At 41.4% G+C, this 20,517-nt stretch overlaps 3 protein-coding genes and 1 non-coding gene across 8 annotated transcripts in view; 2 read left to right on the top strand and 2 right to left on the bottom strand.

Moving 5' to 3' along the window:
• The window catches only part of NCAPD2 (non-SMC condensin I complex subunit D2), a 39,098-nt gene extending 29,406 nt beyond the window's left edge, over window positions 1–9,692 (bottom strand). Inside the window, exons 1-13 of one of the 3 annotated variants that reach the window (XR_015795785.1) lie at window positions 9,328–9,692; window positions 8,086–8,161; window positions 7,915–7,973; window positions 7,291–7,472; window positions 6,441–6,574; window positions 6,060–6,187; window positions 5,631–5,754; window positions 5,408–5,555; window positions 4,353–4,550; window positions 2,356–2,490; window positions 1,702–1,783; window positions 712–886; window positions 408–535 (exon numbers count right to left, since the gene is read on the bottom strand). Coding sequence is in view for 2 of the 3 variants with exons in the window: in XM_088138579.1 (XP_087994705.1) it covers window positions 408–535; window positions 712–886; window positions 1,702–1,783; window positions 2,356–2,490; window positions 4,353–4,550; window positions 5,408–5,555; window positions 5,631–5,754; window positions 6,060–6,187; window positions 6,441–6,574; window positions 7,291–7,472; window positions 7,915–7,973; window positions 8,086–8,161; window positions 9,328–9,472 (1,714 nt within the window). In the remaining variant the exon portion in view is untranslated. Of the gene's footprint in view, window positions 1–407; window positions 536–711; window positions 887–1,701; window positions 1,784–2,355; window positions 2,491–4,352; window positions 4,551–5,407; window positions 5,556–5,630; window positions 5,768–6,059; window positions 6,188–6,440; window positions 6,575–7,290; window positions 7,473–7,914; window positions 7,974–8,085; window positions 8,162–9,327 lie in introns of those variants that run through there. The other 2 variants (XM_088138579.1, XM_088138580.1) reach the window with 2 other exon arrangements.
• On the bottom strand, window positions 7,549–7,867 carry LOC112540800 (small nucleolar RNA U85). The gene has a single exon (XR_003084861.1). It is a non-coding gene; the product is annotated as a small nucleolar RNA U85 (small nucleolar RNA).
• A 1,419-nt stretch (window positions 9,693–11,111) lies between the features above and the next one.
• Window positions 11,112–15,157, top strand: MRPL51 (mitochondrial ribosomal protein L51). Its single transcript, XM_007429614.4, has 3 exons — window positions 11,112–11,302; window positions 12,110–12,217; window positions 12,633–15,157. The coding sequence occupies exons 1-3, from the start codon at window positions 11,212–11,214 to the stop codon at window positions 12,827–12,829; spliced, it is 396 nt and encodes a 131-aa protein (XP_007429676.2). The 5' UTR covers window positions 11,112–11,211; the 3' UTR covers window positions 12,830–15,157.
• Window positions 15,158–17,250: 2,093 nt separating this feature from the next.
• The window catches only part of VAMP1 (vesicle associated membrane protein 1), a 22,872-nt gene continuing 19,605 nt past the window's right edge, over window positions 17,251–20,517 (top strand). For all 3 annotated transcript variants that reach the window (XM_025167546.2, XM_025167545.2, XM_025167548.2), the window contains exons 1-3: window positions 17,251–17,382; window positions 19,496–19,628; window positions 19,704–19,862. In XM_025167546.2, the coding sequence (XP_025023314.1) occupies window positions 17,381–17,382; window positions 19,496–19,628; window positions 19,704–19,862 (294 nt within the window). In that variant the 5' untranslated portion in view covers window positions 17,251–17,380. The remainder of the gene's footprint in view (window positions 17,383–19,495; window positions 19,629–19,703; window positions 19,863–20,517) is intronic.

Below are 20,517 nucleotides of genomic sequence, written 5' to 3'. Positions count from 1 at the left end.
CACAGTTCAACCCTGACTATATATATTTTCTCTTCTATTATTACAATAAAAATTAGATGAAAGAAATTGCTTTTCTAAAGGAACATCTAGTGTGGAATGGAAACGGTGTGCAAAATTTATCAGTCTAGGAATATTCTTTTCCTTCTGGACCACAGGTTTGGTAGTTTCCAAGATAAATTTTCTGAACAAGAATGACTTGAGGTGTTCCAGATATAATGCTCTGGTTCAGAGAAAAAGGGATGATTTAGCTCCCCAACGTCAATACATGTTTTTTAGTTTAAAATTAGGCTGCCGCTGTCTACTTTGTACATAAAGGGAAGAGGCATGGAATTAAACAATCATCACTACCACTATAACTAGGACCTTCTAGAAATGGTAAATTAAGTGGACCAGCATTAGATGATTACCAAGATAGAAAGATCTCAACATATTCAGGATAAAGTTTTTCTCATCATCCTTTATTCCTGGGCTGCTGGGGAAGGGCTCCAACCCTTGGAATTGGCGCATACCGTCTCGTGTCAGACAGATGGCATCCCTGGATTAAGAATAAACACAGTAAAGCCAAACTTCATCTAGCCATTTCTTACAAATTCATCTGACCTTTGAGAAGTGTAGCGTACCTCAAAGCCATATACCTAATGATGTTAAGTTCCAAATGCCCGATATGACATTCAGAGCAGAAGCATCCATATCCCGCCACAGTTTACTCACTTGTAATTGGATTTTCTCAACAGCTGGACAATATTGTTGATTAGCTGTGCTGGGTCATTTATCTCAAGGTCATGTTCCTCCTCTGCCCATTGCTCTGAGTATAGGCAATTCTTGAGAGTTGCCTGGAGCTCTGGTTGCATCGCTTCCCATTCCTCTTCAGGGGAGATTATCACCTCTGTGAGGTGAATAGAAGAATCAGATATAGTTTTCCATTCCTACTGTGATCATTAGCATTTACAGAATAAACACTAGAGAATCAAGAAGAGTGGGGTTGAAATAATCCCTATTTAACTGTTTCCAGGCTAAAATATTGGGTTTCTAGAGCTATCAGTCCAAAGTGATATTTTGCTGTCACTGAGACAAACTGATCATCATGAAATATAGGTGCTGAGCAGTCCTGAGGGAGCAAAGAAGAAGAGTGGAGACTTAGGATGGTCATGGTGCCTAAGGATCGTGGTCCAAACACAGCTGTGAGGAACCCATTCATCCAACAGATTCTCAGAAGGAAGTGCTGAATTCTTCCCTCTCTGTGTCAAAAAACTGGTGAGGGAGCTCTGAGCACTGGAGCTAGGCAGGAATATAACTGAGAAGGATGTTCTTTCCTATTCTATTGTTGCAAATCTTGAATAGTCCAGTCTATTGGAGCAGATAGAAGCAGCCCGTTTTTCATAACTTGATTTAAAATGCAAAAAATGCAAGTTTAATGTAATCCTTTAAAATGAACTTGTAATCTTATCAGTGGATCTACAGTTTCTAATAATGCAGTGTGCATTAAGGTATCCTTTTTACACATAGCAGCTCTTGGAGATAGAACTACAGGAGACAGAGCTACCATGAATCCTATTAGCAGCATCAGAGGAGGATTCTGCCTTTCCTGTTTCATGTCACAACTAATTTCAACCTTGCAATTCCTCTTGCCCCTCTTGTTTTAAATAATTTCTATCTTTACCCACACACCCTAGAGCTGTGGCATAGATGAAAGCACATTACCAATTGTGGTTTTGCATTTCTTCAGTTCTTGAAGTTTTTGGTTCTCCTTTTCAAGAAGGTCAGTTAATTCAGCACAGCTCAACTGTAAATGTGAGATGTTTATATTAACTCTGTTAATACTTCTATTTTCATACCCTCATAAAAACTTATTTCTTTTATCACCAAATATAATACATTAATGTTATGGGATTTCAGGTAACATGACTTGTAGCAAATTCAAGGAAAACAGTCAACTTTTAAAAACCTATCTTAGAAGAAAAACATGGCAACTGCCTATTCCAGAACAGCTCATCCTGTCCCCTGTACTGAATGTAGCTGAAGAAAAAATTAAGCCACCAATCTGAGCCAAGGGACTCTTTTTTGTCAGCTGCTTAGAATAATTAAAAAAAACTTACTCGTAAGAGAAAAAAAAAGAGTACATATTATGTTGGAAAAGATAGCTTGTAGTGATAGCATGTGACCCTTTTACTGACACTTTGATTTTTTTCCCACATTATATAATACTGCATTCTGCTTTTCAGCATTCAACATATTTTGGGCTATACTTTTTTTTAAGCCAACAGGGTGGGCAGAAATCCATTTGCAGAAGATGAGAATAGGTGAGGAGTAATGAAAAATATTGCAGAGAGAAAGAAATAGATTTATAGACCTTACCTTACAAGAGAAAGGGTTGTTGGAAAGGAAGGCAGAGAGCAATTGAATAGCATTCTTAACCACCGTTACTGCTTTGTCCTGTAGCCGACCTACAGCAAGGCATAAAACTGCTTGGAATCTAGTTAAGGGCAGAGCCTGTAGTAAAAAGAGAAGTTATTTGATACAACTGATGCAATCACGATAGTAAGGGCATATTTCTTCTGCAGAACGAGTGCCACTCTCTAACAAGTTCTCAACTCTGCTCAGACATTGGCTGTCCTAACTATTTTCTTCCATCTGGAGATGCACAGAAGTCTTAGGATATACAGTGCAAACCTTCATTTTCTCTAGCAGCATGAACAGTTTTGTTAGAGGGAAATTCAGAAGGAACAGTTGTAACATATTTTCACTGATAGATAGCAATTGCTTGGCAGCCACCTGAAGTTGGCCTGTAACCCTTACATAAATCTGATTACAACTTTGAACATACTAGACACAGAGAAAATGTAGGGCAAGCATTCCCACGGAAGGCTATGCAAAACTCTTCGATATTACATTGTTATAATTTACAAAAAAGATAGTACAGTGGTACCTTGGGATACGAACGCCTCTACTAATGAACTTTTCGGGTTACGACCAGCTCCGGCCGCAAAAATTTACCTCGATGTGCGAACTCCGCCTCAGGGTACAGCCATTTTTCTGCCCGACACGTGGTCCGTGGCCATTTTTCTGCTGCGCGCCGCGCCCGGCCGTTTTCATGCCGCGCCTGTTTTCCCGCCCCTGGCACGTGGTCCGCGGACGCCAGAACAGATTAACGGTAATTACATTGAACCTTATGGGAAAATTTGCTTCGGGGTGCGACCAAATTCGGAGGGTGGAACGGATTAACTGGATTTACGTTGAACCCTATGGGGAAATTTCCTTCGGGTTACGACCAACTCGGGATACGCCTAGAGTCACGGAATGGATTAAGTTCGTATCCTGAGGTACCACTGTATTTTGGAGATTTCCTGACATCAGATAAGAGAAGCAAAACCAGTGTTGCCCTCCCTGGGAGCTTCAGTGCTGGAACTTTCAAACATAATTCTGCAACAGGCCACTTGCTGCCAGAACATGGGTGTGTTTCCTCAGAAGGAAGCCGCAACTGTTTCACTGGGGCTTGACCCTAAATACGAAGAGGCCTCCATCCCAGGTCCAAGTGCTCTCCTTGAAGGCTGCAAAGCACACCTTACGACAGTGTTGTCCAAACTTGGCCACTTTAAGATGAGTGGACTTGGGAATTGGGAATTCTGGGAGTTGAAGTCCACTCATCTTAAAGTGGCCAAGTTTGGACAACACTGCCTTGCGACTATTTCGCAAAAATGGAAGACAGAGCTGGCCCAGAATGCAACAATCTAGTTATTAACAGAGACAGAACCTAGCAAGCGCGCATCTTCTTAGCTGAAAAAGCTGTACTGGCTTCCAATTTTTTTAAGGAAATTATCTGCCATATGTAGTCCTTTTTTTCACAACTACCCCTTTCAGTATTTTAACTATTTCTTAAATGCTACTATTGTTCTTTAGCTACTGCACTGGTTTATTTGTCTCTATTTGTGCTTTAGGCTAACGATGTGTTATTTGTGGTAAACTACTTTGCATTTTGTGAATCCCTACCAGAATGTTTATATAGTCAAATGCTCTCTGTATTTGTTTTTAACCAGTTGAACTCCTATTGGGGGTTGGAACAGGGGCATTACAATTTTTCTATAGAGGATATCCCAGGATGGGTGGCTCCTCCCACTTGCTTTGACAGGAATATCTGATAGCAAATAAAGCTTAAAATTCCCTCCATAGGCAGGTAGCCATCTGCTTCCAGATTTGTTTCTGTCTGGCTCCATGACAAGACAATGGTGTTTACTCAAATGATCTAGTGTAGAAGTTCCTCTAAATAATTACAGCCTAACTCAAAATAATAGAAGACATCAGTAGCAACCTAATTGCCCTAATTAAGTTGAAAAAGTACTTTCTTTGAAACTCACTTTCTGTTGCACAATTCGGGTAAAGAGTTGAAGCACACGACTGCGCACAAAGCTATTGACATCGCACGTGTGTGCCTGCAGAGTATCCAAGAACTGATCCCTTGTACTTCTGGCAGCTTCCTCCAATTGCTCTCCATTCAGCACTTGCAACAGTATCTCTGCCATAGCAGCCAAAATGGCATTACGCATTCCATAACTCTGCAGAATTAGAACATGGTTTAGAAGAGCATCTGGGCTGGCCATTTCCAAAACTAGCAAACCAGAAGATGACACGCCCAGAAAGCAAATATCCCAAAGCAGCTTCAGATTTGGAACAGACTTAGTTGATTCATCTATGCAAGAATCTCAGGCCAAAAGCTCTGTACAGCAGTAGCTCTGTGCTAGGCTAGACTTACTGATAATTGCCAAATGCTAGAGAGAAAAGGCAACGAAAAATCAAAATTTGCTGATATGGAGTCTTTGGTGAGCCAAATGTACACTCAGAATAATTGCTGAGAAAAAGCCTTTCCGGCCTGGCACACTTCTGTGCCACTGGTAGTCCACATGCAACATCAGCTCAATAGACTTGTATCCTGATTTAAGTCATGTTTACTCAAAAGAAAGTCCTACAGAGTTCAATACCATTGATTTTAAGTAAGCACAAGTAGGAGACTTGCAATCAAATAAAATACTTCACTGAAATTTTCAGGCTTTTTCTTACAAGATATCAGGCAGAAGTACCAGCCTGAGGAAGCTAAGCAGGATTACAAGAGGGGGAAAAGCAGAAATCTGGGTATTTATTCAACTTGGGAAAGAGGAAAAGCAATGGTTCTGAGCGTATTAAGATACAATAGAGCCCACAGTAGAGACAAAATTAGATATAAAACATTTGACTTAAAAAAGTCAAAAGTCAGTTTTCTTAAAAAGGAAAGCACCTGGTTCAGCCATAATTTCTCTAAGCTTTTTTCAAGATCTCAGCCAATGAAAATAGGAAGCTGTTTATTTCATTTTCATTCTACTTTCCATATGAAAAATATAGTCTCAAAATATATCATAGAACCACTGTAAAACAGTACCTCTCCATCCAGGTGATGCAACAGGACACTCATGTTGGCCAGAACAATAGCTGGTGTTTGTTCAGTGAGTTCTGTCAAGAAGGCAGCATAGCCCTTCATCCCAGAAGCATCTCGAGCCAGTTCCTGAGAGCATTTCTGTCCAATTTCCCTGAACAATGAATCAAAAGTCAGTGGTTGATGCTGCTGAGAGCTGTAAGAAAGAGGGACAGAATAAACCTCTCACCTTAGTATCTCCCCGACAATACTCTTCATACCATATTCCTTGATCCACACAGTTACAGCCTCCACATATACTGAAGCTACGTGTTCAAAGTGCTGAAGCATCTGTGTGACTTTTAGAGTGGCACCTATCAAAGAGAACTGTGGTAAGAGAAGACCTACTTCAGTAACAGTATGTAACAGTATTAACTTCAGTAACAGTATTCTTGGAACCCATTTATTTTTAGGATTGTTTTTATGTTGCATTTTAATGAATTTTTATCTTGTTGTAAACCGCCCAGAGTCATTTCATGAGATGGGTTGTGACAAATTTGATAAATAAATAAAAATTTAAAAAACAGCATAAAGTAGGATGGCTCAGATTTATGGTACAGCAATTAGAAATATTTCAGTGTTTGACCTGCTCCAGGCTAAGAGAAAGGAATAGACTTACTGAGCATATGGTCATATCGAAGTAGAGCAACACCTAGTAGATGAATCACTGCGTCTCGCGTAGGCCGATGCTTCTGGTGGCTAATGCTAGGATTTTCCAGGATACGGTAGCAACAGCCAGTCACTAAACTGAAAGGAGTCAAAATAGGAGTTAGAGCAAGTGGATCTCGCAATGCAATAGAAGGATTTCATGTACTACAATCTTTTCAAGTTGTACCTAACACTAAAAAAAGCAAACAAACAATGGTTTCTTCTTGGCTCACATGACTTAAATAATTTTCTTCTCTTCCCATGTGACTGACCCTTCACATTCCTTCAGAATGAAGCTTCCTGGAGCCTTGTCTAAAAACAGCTTTCCATTTAACCCTTTCCATTTCCACACCTCACAAACTCTTCTTCTGCTACCAAGCCATTCCACAGCTGATGAAGGTCCAACTGAAGTAATTGTGTGAGCAGTTGTATAATTGACTGCCTTTCTTCCTCCCAGACAAAGCCTTTAGCCTGGCTTTTCTTGCTCTGTAAAACAAATCCAGAACATCAAGAAAAGATATGCACCGAAAGCTGTGTATGTGAAAGTCATCTTCAGAAATTACATTTAATTGCCTCTGTTGATTTCAGCTCTGGATGTACAGTATCCAGATTTGCTTATGTTAAATATTTACATATTCTCAACTGACTGCCTGTAGATTCCTTCTACAAGGCAGGGCCTACACAAATATCTGGGAGTCGACCTGGGAATATATGTTGGGATAGCAAAGATGGGAATGGGACATTTGACGGCCTCAATCCCTCTCCCTATATTTAATATATGGATGAAGCCTAATTTCTGAACAATGAGCTACAGGGGTCTGCGTTGAGCTAACATTGTAAAAGAGCACTATTGTGTCTCCAATTAAAAACCGCTCCTATCTATTTTGTGAAAACAGAACTGAGAAATCTCAGTTCACAGACAGGACTATATAAAAACTAATTTACAAAGCCCTGCTTACTGGAGGAAGCTGGAACTAAAGCTATTTTTCTCTTGAATGCTGAATGGTGTAGGCTCAAGGAAAAGAAGACAATCTATTCTTTAAAAATCATAGATTTGGGTATGGTACATAGCATATTCTATAACTGGCATTGCTGGAGCCACTCAAGAGGACAACTTGCAAGACTGAACTTAATCAGACTTCAGGGCAACAGGTTTAAGGGGAAAAAAGCTGCCCAGCAAACAAAGAGATTCTGCCACCTACCTTCCTCTTGGAATCCAATCCCACTAGATTAATCTTGCCAGATTCTGTTTCAAATGCCTCTGCTAGCCGTACTAGTATATAACAATTCATCTTTAGGGCATTAAGATGGAGAACTCGAAGGGAGGATGCTAGGTCCGAATCATTCATGATGGCTGTCAGGGCACTGGATTGATTAGTCACAACTAAAAGGAGAAGTAGGAAGGTATCATCTTCAGACATGCTCTCAACAGATATTTGTTCTAAATGTGAACTCAGGTCAGCTTTCAGATTACCAAAGACTTGTGCTCATGGTATCCTATCAGCATAAATCTGGAGCACCCAGCACCCATAACCCAGGCACACTATGTTTGTCCTGTATCCATCCCCTGACCACCTCTTGCAACACTATGCAAAAAGATGGATCTCTTCTTCCAAACAAATGGCAGACAGAAGGAATGGGACATCCTGTTGGTCTGCCCTTACAGCGAACACGCATTACTCTGCACTGACCACCAAGATTACAGACCATTATACAAGGAACAGGCTGAGGGAGCAACCTGCCAATGAGGTCACATTTGCCTTGTTATCATCATTTAGCTGTAACAAGAACTTGTATTTCCTATGGTATTAAGAGACTATACTCACCTTTCATCATTAGTTCTAGGGCATCTTCCTTAACAGCAGTATCTACACTCCTGAAGTAGCTGCAAAACATGAATATTAAGTTAAAACAGAAACATTTCTTTCAAAGCATCCCGTATATTCTCATATATCCAGGAAATTCTAAAGTTACTAGAGAATATTGTGCAGACTCACTGTAGAATACTGAATAGAGTATCAAAATGCTGCAGGATAGCAAGTGCCCCTTGTGTGCGGAAAGCTGTCCGAAATTCTGCAAAAAGAAAGTCCACGTGTGAGAAGAGCCAACTCCAGACCAATTGGCAGAGAGTAGCTCAGAACCTACTTGCAGATTTCTAGATGATTTGAGCAAAAACATTACAGTTGTAATTGATACAGCAAAACAGGATAACTCTTTAAATAAAGCTGCCAAAGTGAAGAAAGCATGGAGTAAATTGGAATGGATTTGTGTGTGAGACCTACAAACTCACTGAATTTCTGGTACTCAGAATCTCTGAGTTTGGAACATCTTGTACATCAACTGCAAATGGTGACCCATGATTTGAGTAAGAGAGATCTTGCAAGCCACAGAAACTTACTAGAACTGCTCCTTAATCAGTTCATACACTGCTATGGTATATGTTGTTACACTAAAGGAAAAATAAAACATAACCCATAACTCAAAAACTCCTGGTTCATCATGTGATTTGCTTGCTTTTGACAGTGTGATATGTGGACCTTGCTACTATGCCTTACTTAACAACCATAGCTTAAACATTAGCTTATTTTTAAGTGAACACAGACCATGACTAGATTTTGGTCTTTTCAGTTTTCTGGAACATATACTTTGCTGAAGCTAAATATGGATATATTTTTGTCTATGCTTGGATCCCATGTATTTTGGAAAGCAGAATACAAATGCACTACAACCAGAGTAATAAAATGGTTTAAATAATCTCAAAAAGGGTAATCTTTTTTTACACCTTGAAAGGGTGCTACTTATTATCTAACCATTCAATGCACCACCATCTGGAAAGCTGGTATTGGTCTTATTCTGAACTAACCGTCCAACCTATGCGATTCTGCTTAGTTCAGGGTACCTGATTGCACCACTACAACTCATTGTTAGTCAATGCTGCCTCGGGCGCTGCTTTGATGGAAAGGCATGAATTACATTAATTGCTCCGCCCCATTTCCACTCTGACTTGCACACAAACACGAGGAGTGTGTGTGTGTGTATAAATAGAAAGCAAACCCCATCCCATTCTAGCACTGAAGATGTTACCTAGCCGGGTAACGAAACGTTTGCAAGAAAACAACCAAGCTCAGAGAACCCCAAGGACGCCACAGTTCAATCCTGAGCTACGTATATATTCTCTTCTATTGGAACACGAGGAGTCTCGGGGAGACCATTTTCCCTCCCCCTCTTCTCCCACTAACCTGCCAGCTGCTCCGGGAGCTGTCTGAGGGGCAGCACCTCCTGCACCACGTACTGCAAAGACCCCGCGCTGCGGAGCAGGTCGGCCGGAGACAGAGGCAAATGGAACTCCCAAGCGAGAGGCGAAAGCGAAGTCGGCTCAGCCATGACCCCGCCGATCGGCAGCCTAATGGGATGCAAGCCCAGCCTCAAACGCCCCGCACCCCGAAGCTCGGCGCCAGGCAGAACTCAGAGCATCGTAGACTTTGGAACGCGGGACCGACGGCGCCAACCCCTCACGACCCCGGCTCGGCGGGCTGGGGAACCGGCGGGGCGGGGGCGGAAGCAAACCGGTCTACACCTCTTCCGCGCGCCTGCAGACCAGTAGGGGAAGGGGAAAATGGCGCGCCAAGAGTTCGAATAATGTCCACCCGCCCAATCAGATTGTTCTTCGAAAGCTCGGCAGCCAATCGCTTTAAAAGACGATGGTTCTCCCGTGGCCCGCAGTCAAATCCCGCAAGAATGGGCGCGCTTCGGAAACGGGAAGAGTTATGAAAACGTATAGAGTTACATTCTCATACTGAAGGCCGAGTTCCTTTCAGTATACAGTACTTCTATTTTTTTTCCTTTGGGATACAAAGTGAAAGCTCCCCTTTTTTTAAAAAAAAAAAAAATCAAAGTACTGTCTGAAACAAAGCGCTAAGTGCTTCATTTGCTTTGTAACCCATGTCTAGTCCAATTTTATGCGACAAAGCAGCTCCTGAAATACTTTTAAATGCTCCCGATAGAGACAATGTTATTTTATTTCGAGGGGAGATGATGACGTTGGAGATCAGAATACAGTAGTTCACGCTAAGCTTGCCAATCACTTCAACTAATGCAACTAACGCAACTCTGCAATTGTTGGAAATTGCTATAAGTATCAGAAGCTTGTACTCTTTTAGTCAAGCCTTATTTCAAGTTGACAGATATCTGTACTGTATATACTACTTATATATATATATATTTATTTAAAAGTACAGTGCTTTTTCTGCTCAAGAAGGGGAAAATAATGCTCCCATACGAAAGGAAGCACTGGCAGACTTGAGCTGCAAAGACTGAAGCATTTTGTGTGAAGGATAGTTGGTTAGGAAATCTGGCCCGTCTCAGACTAATTTCCAAATTGTAAAGTATTTGCATTCTCAGTGTCTGGGAGCGGTCAGTTGCATTTGAATGGGTGAAACACACACACACACACATATATATACACATATACATACATACATATACACATACATACACATTTTAAAAAGTAAACTTTTTACCATGGTAACTTCCATAGTAGATGAATGTTTTTCTTCTAAGTAAATAAACATAATTACACGTAGCTCCTTATTTTCTCCATTGAACTGGATACTCTCCTCTTTAGTTCCTGCAACCAAGAGCCTTGTTTGCTTGGAAGATTTAGTGCAGTGTTTTTCAAACTTGGGAACTCTAAGACGCGTGGTCTTCAACTCCCAGAATTCCCTAGCCTTACACGTGAACTCAAAGTCCAAGTTTGAAAAATACCGATTTAGTCGTTCAGCCCCTATGCATGGAGCAGAATCCTGAGAATAGAGCTCCTGTTGAGGAAGAAGGAAAAGGCGGGGGGGGGGTGATCAAAAAAGGAAGGAAGGTGAGAATTAGTTATAATTACCTCTAATAAAACATTGTAAGTGCCAGACATTCTTGCCTCAAAGACTTGATTAACACATCTAACACTTTCATTTTTTATCTCTATGGTTGCGACCTTTCTCCTTCCTCTCCCCCGCCCCGCCGCGAATCGAAGCCTCAGAGGCGCGGTGCGTTCTGGGAAGCTTCTGAGATGGCCGGCGCGTGAGGCTGCGTTGCCCTTTCGAGCGGAAAAGTCGGAGCGAGGCAGAAGCTCGATGGAGGCGGCGTGGCGGCTGATAACGGCCGCACCGCGGTCCTGGGTGGGCAGTCTTCTCGCCCCTACAGCTCGTCGCCTGTTCAGCACAGGTGGGTGGGTGGAGGGTAAAAGGAAGAAGCACCCGAGGATTTCGTTTGGGGATGTTTCGACATGAAACCCACCTCTTGGCGTTTCAATTGATAAGGGAAACTTCGTCCCCTCGTTTCTTTTATTTTACCATCCTGTGCCTTAATATATTATAGCATCTTCACCTTCCCCTTCTTTTTCAGATGCAGCGAGAAGGTGGATGAGGCAGAAGGGGAGGTTTTTTGGGGGGGCGGGCATTTTCTCCTTATGGATATTGTAGAGTCTGTTGTAAATATTGAACTCCGTCAGGGAAAAACAACACTGGAATATAAGATTGCACTTAAAATAATCATTAGCATTGACATTCAGGTGATCTTTGTGGCTAACAGTGCTTATTTCCAGCTTCAGCTAATATAGGAGCTCTGCCATTTCCTGGATAGGGGTGGCTTAGTTCATAAACTGCTTACATTATACAGTAATGTACTCTGTGTAAGGCTACTTAGTCCAGAAGTTGTTCATTTGCAGTCTTGTTTGTAACTAATCTTGCAGTAATGCTCTTGTGATGGTTGACTAGGCATTTACAAATAATTTGTGGTTTAAGGACTTAAGTGAATTTATTTTCTAAAGCTGTCCAGTGATACTGTAGCATTAGAGGGCTTTGAAACAAAGCCTTCTACATATGGATTTAACTTTAGGTTTTATATAAGGCTTGGTCTGTAAACATGCAGCATAAAAGCTCCAATTTTTGACTTGCCAAAGGAAGACTTTCAAAGGCAATCTTTTACAGTGATATTGACTAATTTTCCTGTTTTTGTTTTTGTTTTAATCAGGAGTTCCTAACTCATTTCTGGTGAAAGAGCCTCCTCCTCCAAAAGTGGTTGACAGATGGAATGAGAAACGAGCACTCTTTGGTGTCTATGACAATATTGGAATTTTGGGTAAATGCTAGTTAAGCATGAGTCTGTTAGGCAGGTAGATTCCCCCTATCAACAACCTGTCGTCTTCCAATAACAGCATGTGTGTGGGAGATATCTCTAATCCACCATCCCCCAAGCTCCCTGCAAACTTTTCCTGTGATTCTAACAAGTGTTTAAGAAATCTTTCTTTCTTTTATCCTTTCTTGGATCTTGGATGAGGGAAATTGTCATGGAAGTTCCTAATCTGAGAAGAGTACATGTTGCTTTTGATAAGATTGAACAGAAAGATATTTTTATTTACTTAACATTCAGATGGCTATTTTGAGGAGCCAGGGAATGCCTTGTGCAGTTGAAGTTGGTAGGAGTCTATGATCAAAAAATGGGCCAGTTAAAGTGGTGGAATTCCAAAATGCATCTGTTGTATTTTTCTTTTTAGGGGATTTCAAAGCCCACCCCAAGGACTTGATTGTAGGGCCCATATGGCTACGTGGCTGGAGGGGGAATGAACTGCAGAGATGCATTCGCAAAAAGAAAATGGTGGGTGACCGAATGTTTGCTGAAGATTATCATAATCTGAATAAGAGAATTAAATTCTTGTACAAGCGTTATAATCGCTATGGACTGCATCGCTAAGAGCAGGTTCTCTGTAACAACATTTATCTCCCAAAACATTGTATATTTCTGGAAAATATTTCTTAGTGGTTCTAATGTGCAGAAACTGGTGGCTGTGTGAAGCTGTCCAACCGTCATCCTCATCATCTTGTTCTGTCTTTTGAATTATTTTCTATTTCCAGTTATTTTTCTTTTACTTCATTAATCAAAATACTTCAGTGTGTTGATGTGCCATTCCTTAGAAGTATCATTCAAGCAATTTTGATTTCATGTGCATTTCAATCAAAAGAGTGCAGCAGTTTAAGGATGGGATAATTTTTTATAGCAGTTTGCCAACCTGGTTAAAGTATAATTGCAAATAATAAATTTCATCTTTTTATATTGCCTCCTCTTTGTCTCTGACCATCTGAGTTTTTCCCCACTTAGGTTTTATGTAGAATACCCACAACCCATGTTTTTAGATGTTTTAGTACAGTATTTGATTCTTCTTGTGATAGAGAATGACTTCCAGTTTTGTGTGTCTATTGCAATGAAACTGAAATACAAATGGTCCTTAATATGATACAAGTAGATACCTTCATTTGTACATATCACCGTCTCCATCTCTCATTATTATTAAAAAAGGTTTTCACTGCTTCAATTATGGGATACTAGTGTGCTGAAAATCAAAATGGCAGGTGGTATGTAGGCCTTACTTGTTTGGATGGTTAGCTTTCCAGAAAAAAATTAAGCTGGAGATTAGAAAGAGAGTCAAAGTGAGTTACAGATGGCAATAGAGGAATTTTCCAAAGAGCTGAATATAATACTTAGGAGAAGCAGGATTGTTTTGTCAATGCTGTATATATGTTTTGCCTTTTTAAAGCATATATGTGTGTTGGCTGTTAATGGGGGTTGGGTTTTGTACAATTAAGGGGCAAAATTGATTCCTTAAGATCCAGCTTGCCACTTGATATCCCACTAATTCCCATCAAATCAGATCCATTTTTCATGGGGTTTGGAGAAATATAAGGGGCAAAGCGGGTGTCTCAAGCCTCTGGTAGACTTAAGGCACTCATATTCCTCTTTAAAACTTACCCAGCCCCCAAAAATTGGGATTCCCAAGTTGACCACCCACTTCAGGAACAACATATTACCAACTATATTTCCTATGGTCTTCAGTCCCCTCCCCCCAAAAATTTAAAAATGTTTTAAAAGTGAATGTGTGGTCTGTGACCCCAAAGTTGTCCACTCCCAGATTATGAACTATAAATATAATAGGAAAAAATAGTTTTGAAGATAGCATAAAACAATATGTGTATGGTTTAAAAACTGAGTAGAAACATTTAGACTAATGTTCTAAAAGCAGAGAGAGAGGAAAATTGTTGTATTTCACTGAAAAGAGCACATGATTTCCGTGGTGCCACCACTGAGATGATTTTTTCTTTGGCACTGGTAAACTCTGTTTCAAATGATGATGGGAAAAATTTATAAACATGTATCTAGTCAAAAGAGTTTGTTAAAATAATCTGGTACTTAGATCAGGGATTGGCAAGTGTTCTGTAATTATGGGCTATATTTTTTAAATAACTGAGTCTTTTGAGCATGTACACCCAGAAGATCTTGGGAGAGCTTCAAAGTAGCCATGCTGGAGTTGCTTTATGACTTCAAGATTTAGAAGGGTACTTTGCCTGTGAAGAGTCTCACTGGGTGATTTCCACAGACCTATTATACCTACACACTGGTAACATCTCAAACTTAAATTCTCCCAAAAAGAATATAGTTGACTACAGTACAAAAAATATTAGATGCCTCAGAATTTCAAGTGCCAAACTGATTCTTCTCATATGTTACACTCACACTGTTTTTGGCTGCATTATCTAGGAATTCATCTGAAACTAAGTGATGGGGTCACATTTTATTGGCTGAGTTAGTATATTGTATAATATGTGATTTGTATTATTGCTCAGCATAGTATTTCATGGTTATAATTTATTCAAATACGAAACATTCTAAATAGTTATTACATGCCTTCTAAAACAGATCTTTCCAAAAAGAGACCTGTTTTATTCACAGAGTTTACATTTCACCAAGAATGCAAATCTGCTTTGATTTGCCTAAGCATAATTGCTCATTACAACTTTATTAACATCCTTGGTTATTAAATTCTTAACAAAGGTATTTTTTAAACTGGAGTACAGTATTTAATAGTGCAGTTTCTGTAATTTGTTTTATTACAGATAAGACAAAAAGGATCTTCCTTGTAATTAACTCATAATTTTGAATGTACTTAGAGCCTCGATAAATACTGTATTAGTTTTGGGACTGATTATATTGGGTTGGCTATAAAGATGAACACAATCTACCAATAAATTACCTTTGTGAAATCTTTGATTTATGGTCCTTCCCATTTCCATGTATGGGATCAGATAACAAATAAAAGGCCCTTAATCTCAAAACAGGGTTAGAAGAGCCCTCTTGGTAGAAAAATAAGATTTTTCCCTTGTATCCACCTGTTAGAGGAGGTGGCATCTGAAGGATTCTGTTGAAAACTTTAGGCGTATGGATTATGTGAAGATAAATGAGTTCTGTAGGGATTCTGCTCCCAAATCCTAAATGGCTTTAAAGGTAATAAAAACAGCCCTTGGAATTGAGCTGTGTTTTCAGTCAACTGCAATTTTTGAACTGCCTCCAAAGGATCCCTAGGGATAACATATCTGACCCCAAAGTAATTCTGCGTATCTTAAGCTAGCAGGGATGAAACCATTTTCAAAGTATATGACATTTCTCAGAGAACAATGAATAGATTTGGAAGAGAAACCCAAAGGCATATTAGTCACACTTCTCCAAATCTCTTCCCTCTCCCCTTGCCTGAATGGACACAAGAGGCCAGAGTCATCTCCTGAAGGGCAGGTCATCTCTTGACCAGTAACTAGAAGAGAATGAAGAGGCATTATGAAGAAATGATAATGTGGTGTGGAAACTGATGTCAAACAAAACACACAGGTTAGCATTAGAAACAGGTTTTTTTCCCTTTCTCATCCCAAAAGTGACGGTCCTTTCATCAAAGAAGAAATCCAGAATTTAAGTGCACTTGTAATGGACAACCCTATGCCACCTCACAAACAAAAACCAGCAAAAGTCAAAATAATGTCTCAGCTGTGGCAAGTAACACCCACTGAGTCCTGTGGTGCATGTTCCCAGATAAGCAGATACAGGATTGCAATTTCTAATTGCTGCTTTCTATCTTATTTTAAGATAACCAGTTTGGTGTAGTGGTTAAGTAAGACATCAGCCTAGAAACTAGGAGACTAGGCACAAAACCAGCTGGGTGACCCATGCCAGTCACTCACTCTCAGCCCTAGGAATGAGGCAATGGCAAACCATTTCCGAAAAACCTTGCCAAGAAAACTGCAGGGACTTGTCCAGGCAGTCACCGGGAGTCAAAAACTGATTCAAAGGCATGCACGCACTCCCCCCACCATATTTTAAAAACATTTTAAACATGAAAAAACAAACGGTCCTGCAAGTGCCAATTCCATAAAGTGTAGTAGTCATAGTTAAGGTCTGGTGGCTTAAAGTACTGTATGAAACGACTATACACTCTGTGATCTCTCTGAGAAAAAGGCAGGAGATGAAATGCAGAAAGAATTAAGGAAAGTTGGTGGAGCTTTGTTTGGAAGAATGTGGCTGTAAGCGTGGTCATTCTAATTTTCGATAAAAACGAGTAGAAGCTGATTTAGATTTTGCAACCAACATTCCCCATACAATCTTTCTGTAGCAAGTCTCAATCTCTTTAATTTATGCTTGATCTCATTCTTCCAATTGTATCTCTCATAGGCAAGGTTGTTGTTCTTTAGCCCAGGGTTCCTCAACCTCAGTCCACCCATCTTCAAGTTGCTGAGGTTGAGGAACCCTGCTTCAGCCTGTTCAGAAACTTTTTTTCCCCTCACAAGGGATAGAACAGGGGGTTCACCCGTAAGCTAAAGAGAATGTCAGAATTTCTATACGATTTTTTCCCCCTAAGAAATATGCTGCTGCTGTCCCAGCCATAGCTTCAGTTTAGTGGGCCCCTCTTCCTTCCACCCCAAGAGGAGAATCTAAAAGAGAGGAACTGCGTGCAATTTTATACAGCAGTGAACTGCTCCCTGAAGCTAACGGGATCCTCACGCGCGCGCCGAATTGCAGCCCCCGGCTCTCGGAGAGACTTGGAGGGGCGGGCTACACAAACGAAGCCGACGTTGATTGGCCGTCGAGCGGCGGCCTCTCGTTCTCCGAAGCCTTCGCGCTAAAGAAGAGCGAGACAGGAAACGCCGATTGGCTCGCAGAGTTTTGCCGGCAACGATCGGGGGGCGTGTGTGACAGGAACGCGCTCTCCATTGGCTCGCGGCGTGGCGAGGCGGGGCCGAAAGGGCCGCACCTCCCCTTCTATAAAACCCACCCGCGGCGGTGAGGCTCCTGCTGCAGTCGTTTTCGACCGCCTTCGGTGGGGAGTCTCTTGCCTGGTCGTTCCCGCCGGCGGGCCGTTGACCCCTGCGCTGCTTCGTGCGTTTCCTCCTGAGAGGAAGATAAGGGCTCCCGGAGCCGAGGCCGGCCATGTGAGTAGGGACGGAAGGGACAGACGCTCTCGTCGTTGCTGGCCTTCCTGTAGCGCGCTGCCGGTTTTCCCGCTCAGTTGCGGCGCTTGCCGAGTTGCGCATTGCAGCATCGCCGCCCCCCCCCTTTCTCTTTTTCCGTCGTCCGGTGCCGAAGTGAGATGGAGCGTGGACGGATGCCTCATCCCGTCCGATGGCTCCTCGGTTCCCCTTGCTGCAGCGGGTGCTTCGCCGTCTCCATCTTTCTCCCTGTCCCCCTCGCCGCGATTCCTGCCCCCGGCTGCTGGATAGCTTCTGTTCAGGCGAGGACTGTCCGTAAGGGATGTGCCCGGAGGCTCCAGCGGCGTCTTGAGCGGACACATAGCGGCAATGGAGGAGAGGGATATTTTCGTGCAGAACGTTAGAAGGGAGCTCCGAAAATGCCATTTTTGCCTTGATTACAAGCTGAGACATCGGAAAGGGTTTAATTATGCTAGCACAGGCGATTATCCTTGTATGAAGAAACAAAAACGCAGCAAGAGTTGCGGGTGACCAAGGTGGCCAACTCTGCTTCGTGTGGGCTTCCCATTGGAGGTGCAGTATAGGAACCTGCGTAATGGGTAGCTGGTTTTTGAGTTGGTCCCTCATAATATCTCTGCTGAAAGAGCAGTCAGGTGATGGAGGATTCATCACTGAGAAGAGAAGCAAAATAGCGTGTGTATGCGCACGGGCGCTGGTGTGCAGATGACTGCAGATAGTTCTTTGCTTGGACAGTGAAGCAGGAAGTCTTAAGTTCTGTTCTCTTTCTTGGGGACTCCTTGTCTTTTCCATAATTGCGTTTCTCCAGTCTCCTCCTTCATCTATGGGCTAATGGCAAGAATGCCTGGAAACACTGCCTGAAGCATCCGATGGCATTTTTTTGCTAGCCTGGCCATTAGTCTGTAACCTTCATGAGTTTGCACCACTGCCCCCATTGCTATGTTGGAAAATGCATTCTTGTTCTCTGAACTGATTTGCGTGATGATTTCTTTGACCTCTTCCTGCTGCTGCAGCAAAGCCAAATATATCTAGCAATGTTACTTATTAGTAAACATTTCTGCCTTGTGACACAGCAGTTCTTTTATGGTTGCAGACTTGGGAATCCCTCTTCATACATCTACTCAACTGTAACTATTAGTATTACTCAAGTAGTACATTCCAGATATTTAGCACACCTCATAATCAGAGTTTGATGATGATTCAAGCAATAGTTTTTTACAGAAGAAGATGAGGGAGTTAAATAATCCTTTCTTATACCTTTCTAAAGATTTTGTTGCTGAAGTAAGGCTAGAGTTGGGTGACTTCCTGAATCATAGCTTGTCATCTTACTTGCATCCTCTTGATGAGGAGACCTTGCCATGACCTGAAGGTAGCAGTTAAAATAAGATGTCACAACTCTGCCATTGAACCATCGCTTGCTATGCACTGGATTTTCATTTCATTTGGCCTGTGATGCTTGCTGTGGTCTCAACTTCATTTCTTGCATCCTGAAGAACCCAGATAGGTCAGAGCGAAGCTCGAGCACTATCTCCTAGCAGTACTTCTGAAGAGCTATAATACCCCAACAGTTGCTCTTGGGAGAGAGAGAGTCTACATCTGAAATATACTGGCTTCCTTTGGTGTAATAGGTACTGAGTCCTTTCTTTTTCACACTGTGGAAGCCTAGTACTTTTCACTATTTCTTGCATTACTGAGTATCAGACATTTGGTATTTATTTGATTTAGAAGTCCATTGCTTCTAAAGAATCTGGATGGCATACAACTAAAAAAAAATAGTACAACAGTGTAAGATAGTGAGTCCTATTATTATACAATAACTTTTTTTTTTTAATATTAGACCTAAGTCTTCCAGCTTCCTCTTAAGGTGTTTTTACTTTAAAGATAAATAATTCAAGTGTCCTGCGTGGCCCAATTATTTGGTAACTTTGAATAGACTTTTTTGTCTTTTCCATGTTGTAGTGCTTGGGTTTTCTTATGTGGTGGTAACAACAAGATGTCTGCAGCCAAGTTACAATTGTATATATCAGTGTGCTTGTTTCTGGCTGAGTATTGGATGTACGCATCTGCATCATCTCTTGTACTTGACCTGTTTCTGTAGGTCTGATCCATCTCAGCAAGCTGCCCCAGGGGCAGGACAGGAAGGGGGTGAAAATGCTGGGGGGCCCCTTGGACCACCTCCAAATTTGACCAGTAATCGGCGCCTGCAGCAGACTCAAGCGCAGGTGGAAGAAGTAAGTTACTGAAGTGGTTCTTTGTGGTCTTCTGCTTTCTCTCTTGCTAGCGAGTTAATTATCCTTTCTCTTCAGGTGGTGGATATTATGCGTGTGAATGTGGATAAAGTTTTGGAACGAGATCAGAAACTCTCAGAATTAGATGAACGAGCAGATGCCCTCCAGGCTGGTGCCCAAGTATTTGAAAGTAGTGCAGCAGCGCTCAAGAGAAAGTACTGGTGGAAAAACTGTAAGGTGAGCCGGAAGTGGGCAGTTCACTGAATGTACAGCTGCAGTCTGAGGCAATCCTTTTTTTTAATATAGTTTTTATTAAAAGAAAATTTTACATGAGATTAGTAAACTATGGAAACATAAAAGGAAAAGTAGAAAAATATTGAAAGAATAAAAGAAAAAGTGAAAGATAACAAAAGAAAAATATCTAGAGAAGCAACTTCTGATCTTCTTTGGAACAGTTACATGGTAATTGCAAACACAGTAATTACCATTTCTACCCTCCCAAATTTCATATCATGGTTCCCTTCTTCCCATCAATAAACCTTTTTAATAAATTCCGAAATTACCAATTCATCGTTATCCATTTTCAGCCAAAAGTCTATAAAGGGTTTCCAGTCTTTTATAAAAGTAATTATTCCTGGGCAATCTTACTTTGTTACAGTATAATGAAGCTACAGCTCATTTCCAGAATGGGGGACATAGACTCGTAGATCAGAAATAGAGCCAATGTTTTGCATACCTAAAGTTCTAGGTGCAATTTGGAATGTTGCCAGGAAGATGCTGGCAGGACTGGGAAAGTGTAGTTGGGAACCTGGAAATCAGTACCAGATAGTAAAGAGTACTGGGGTAGTTGGATCAATGAAGATGGGCTTGGGATGAAACAGCTTCAGATGGT

The sequence above is a fragment of the Python bivittatus genome, unplaced genomic scaffold (assembly GCF_059951505.1).
Source record: "Python bivittatus isolate LINGU-HERP-01145 unplaced genomic scaffold, Pbiv_v1 ctg000270_np1212, whole genome shotgun sequence".
NCBI lineage: Eukaryota > Metazoa > Chordata > Lepidosauria > Squamata > Pythonidae > Python > Python bivittatus.
Note: the sequence above shows the minus strand (reverse complement) of the source record. Positions and strands in the feature narration are given on the sequence as shown.

Excerpts from the sequence above, each read along its gene's own strand:
- MRPL51 (XM_007429614.4), top strand. The coding sequence starts at position 11,212 with ATGGAGGCGGCGTGGCGGCTGATAACGGCCGCACCGCGGTCCTGGGTG. Across the intron at positions 11,303-12,109 it reads TCGTCGCCTGTTCAGCACAG|GAGTTCCTAACTCATTTCTG; the intron begins GTGGGTGGGTGG and ends TGTTTTAATCAG. Across the intron at positions 12,218-12,632 it reads TGACAATATTGGAATTTTGG|GGGATTTCAAAGCCCACCCC; the intron begins GTAAATGCTAGT and ends TTTTCTTTTTAG.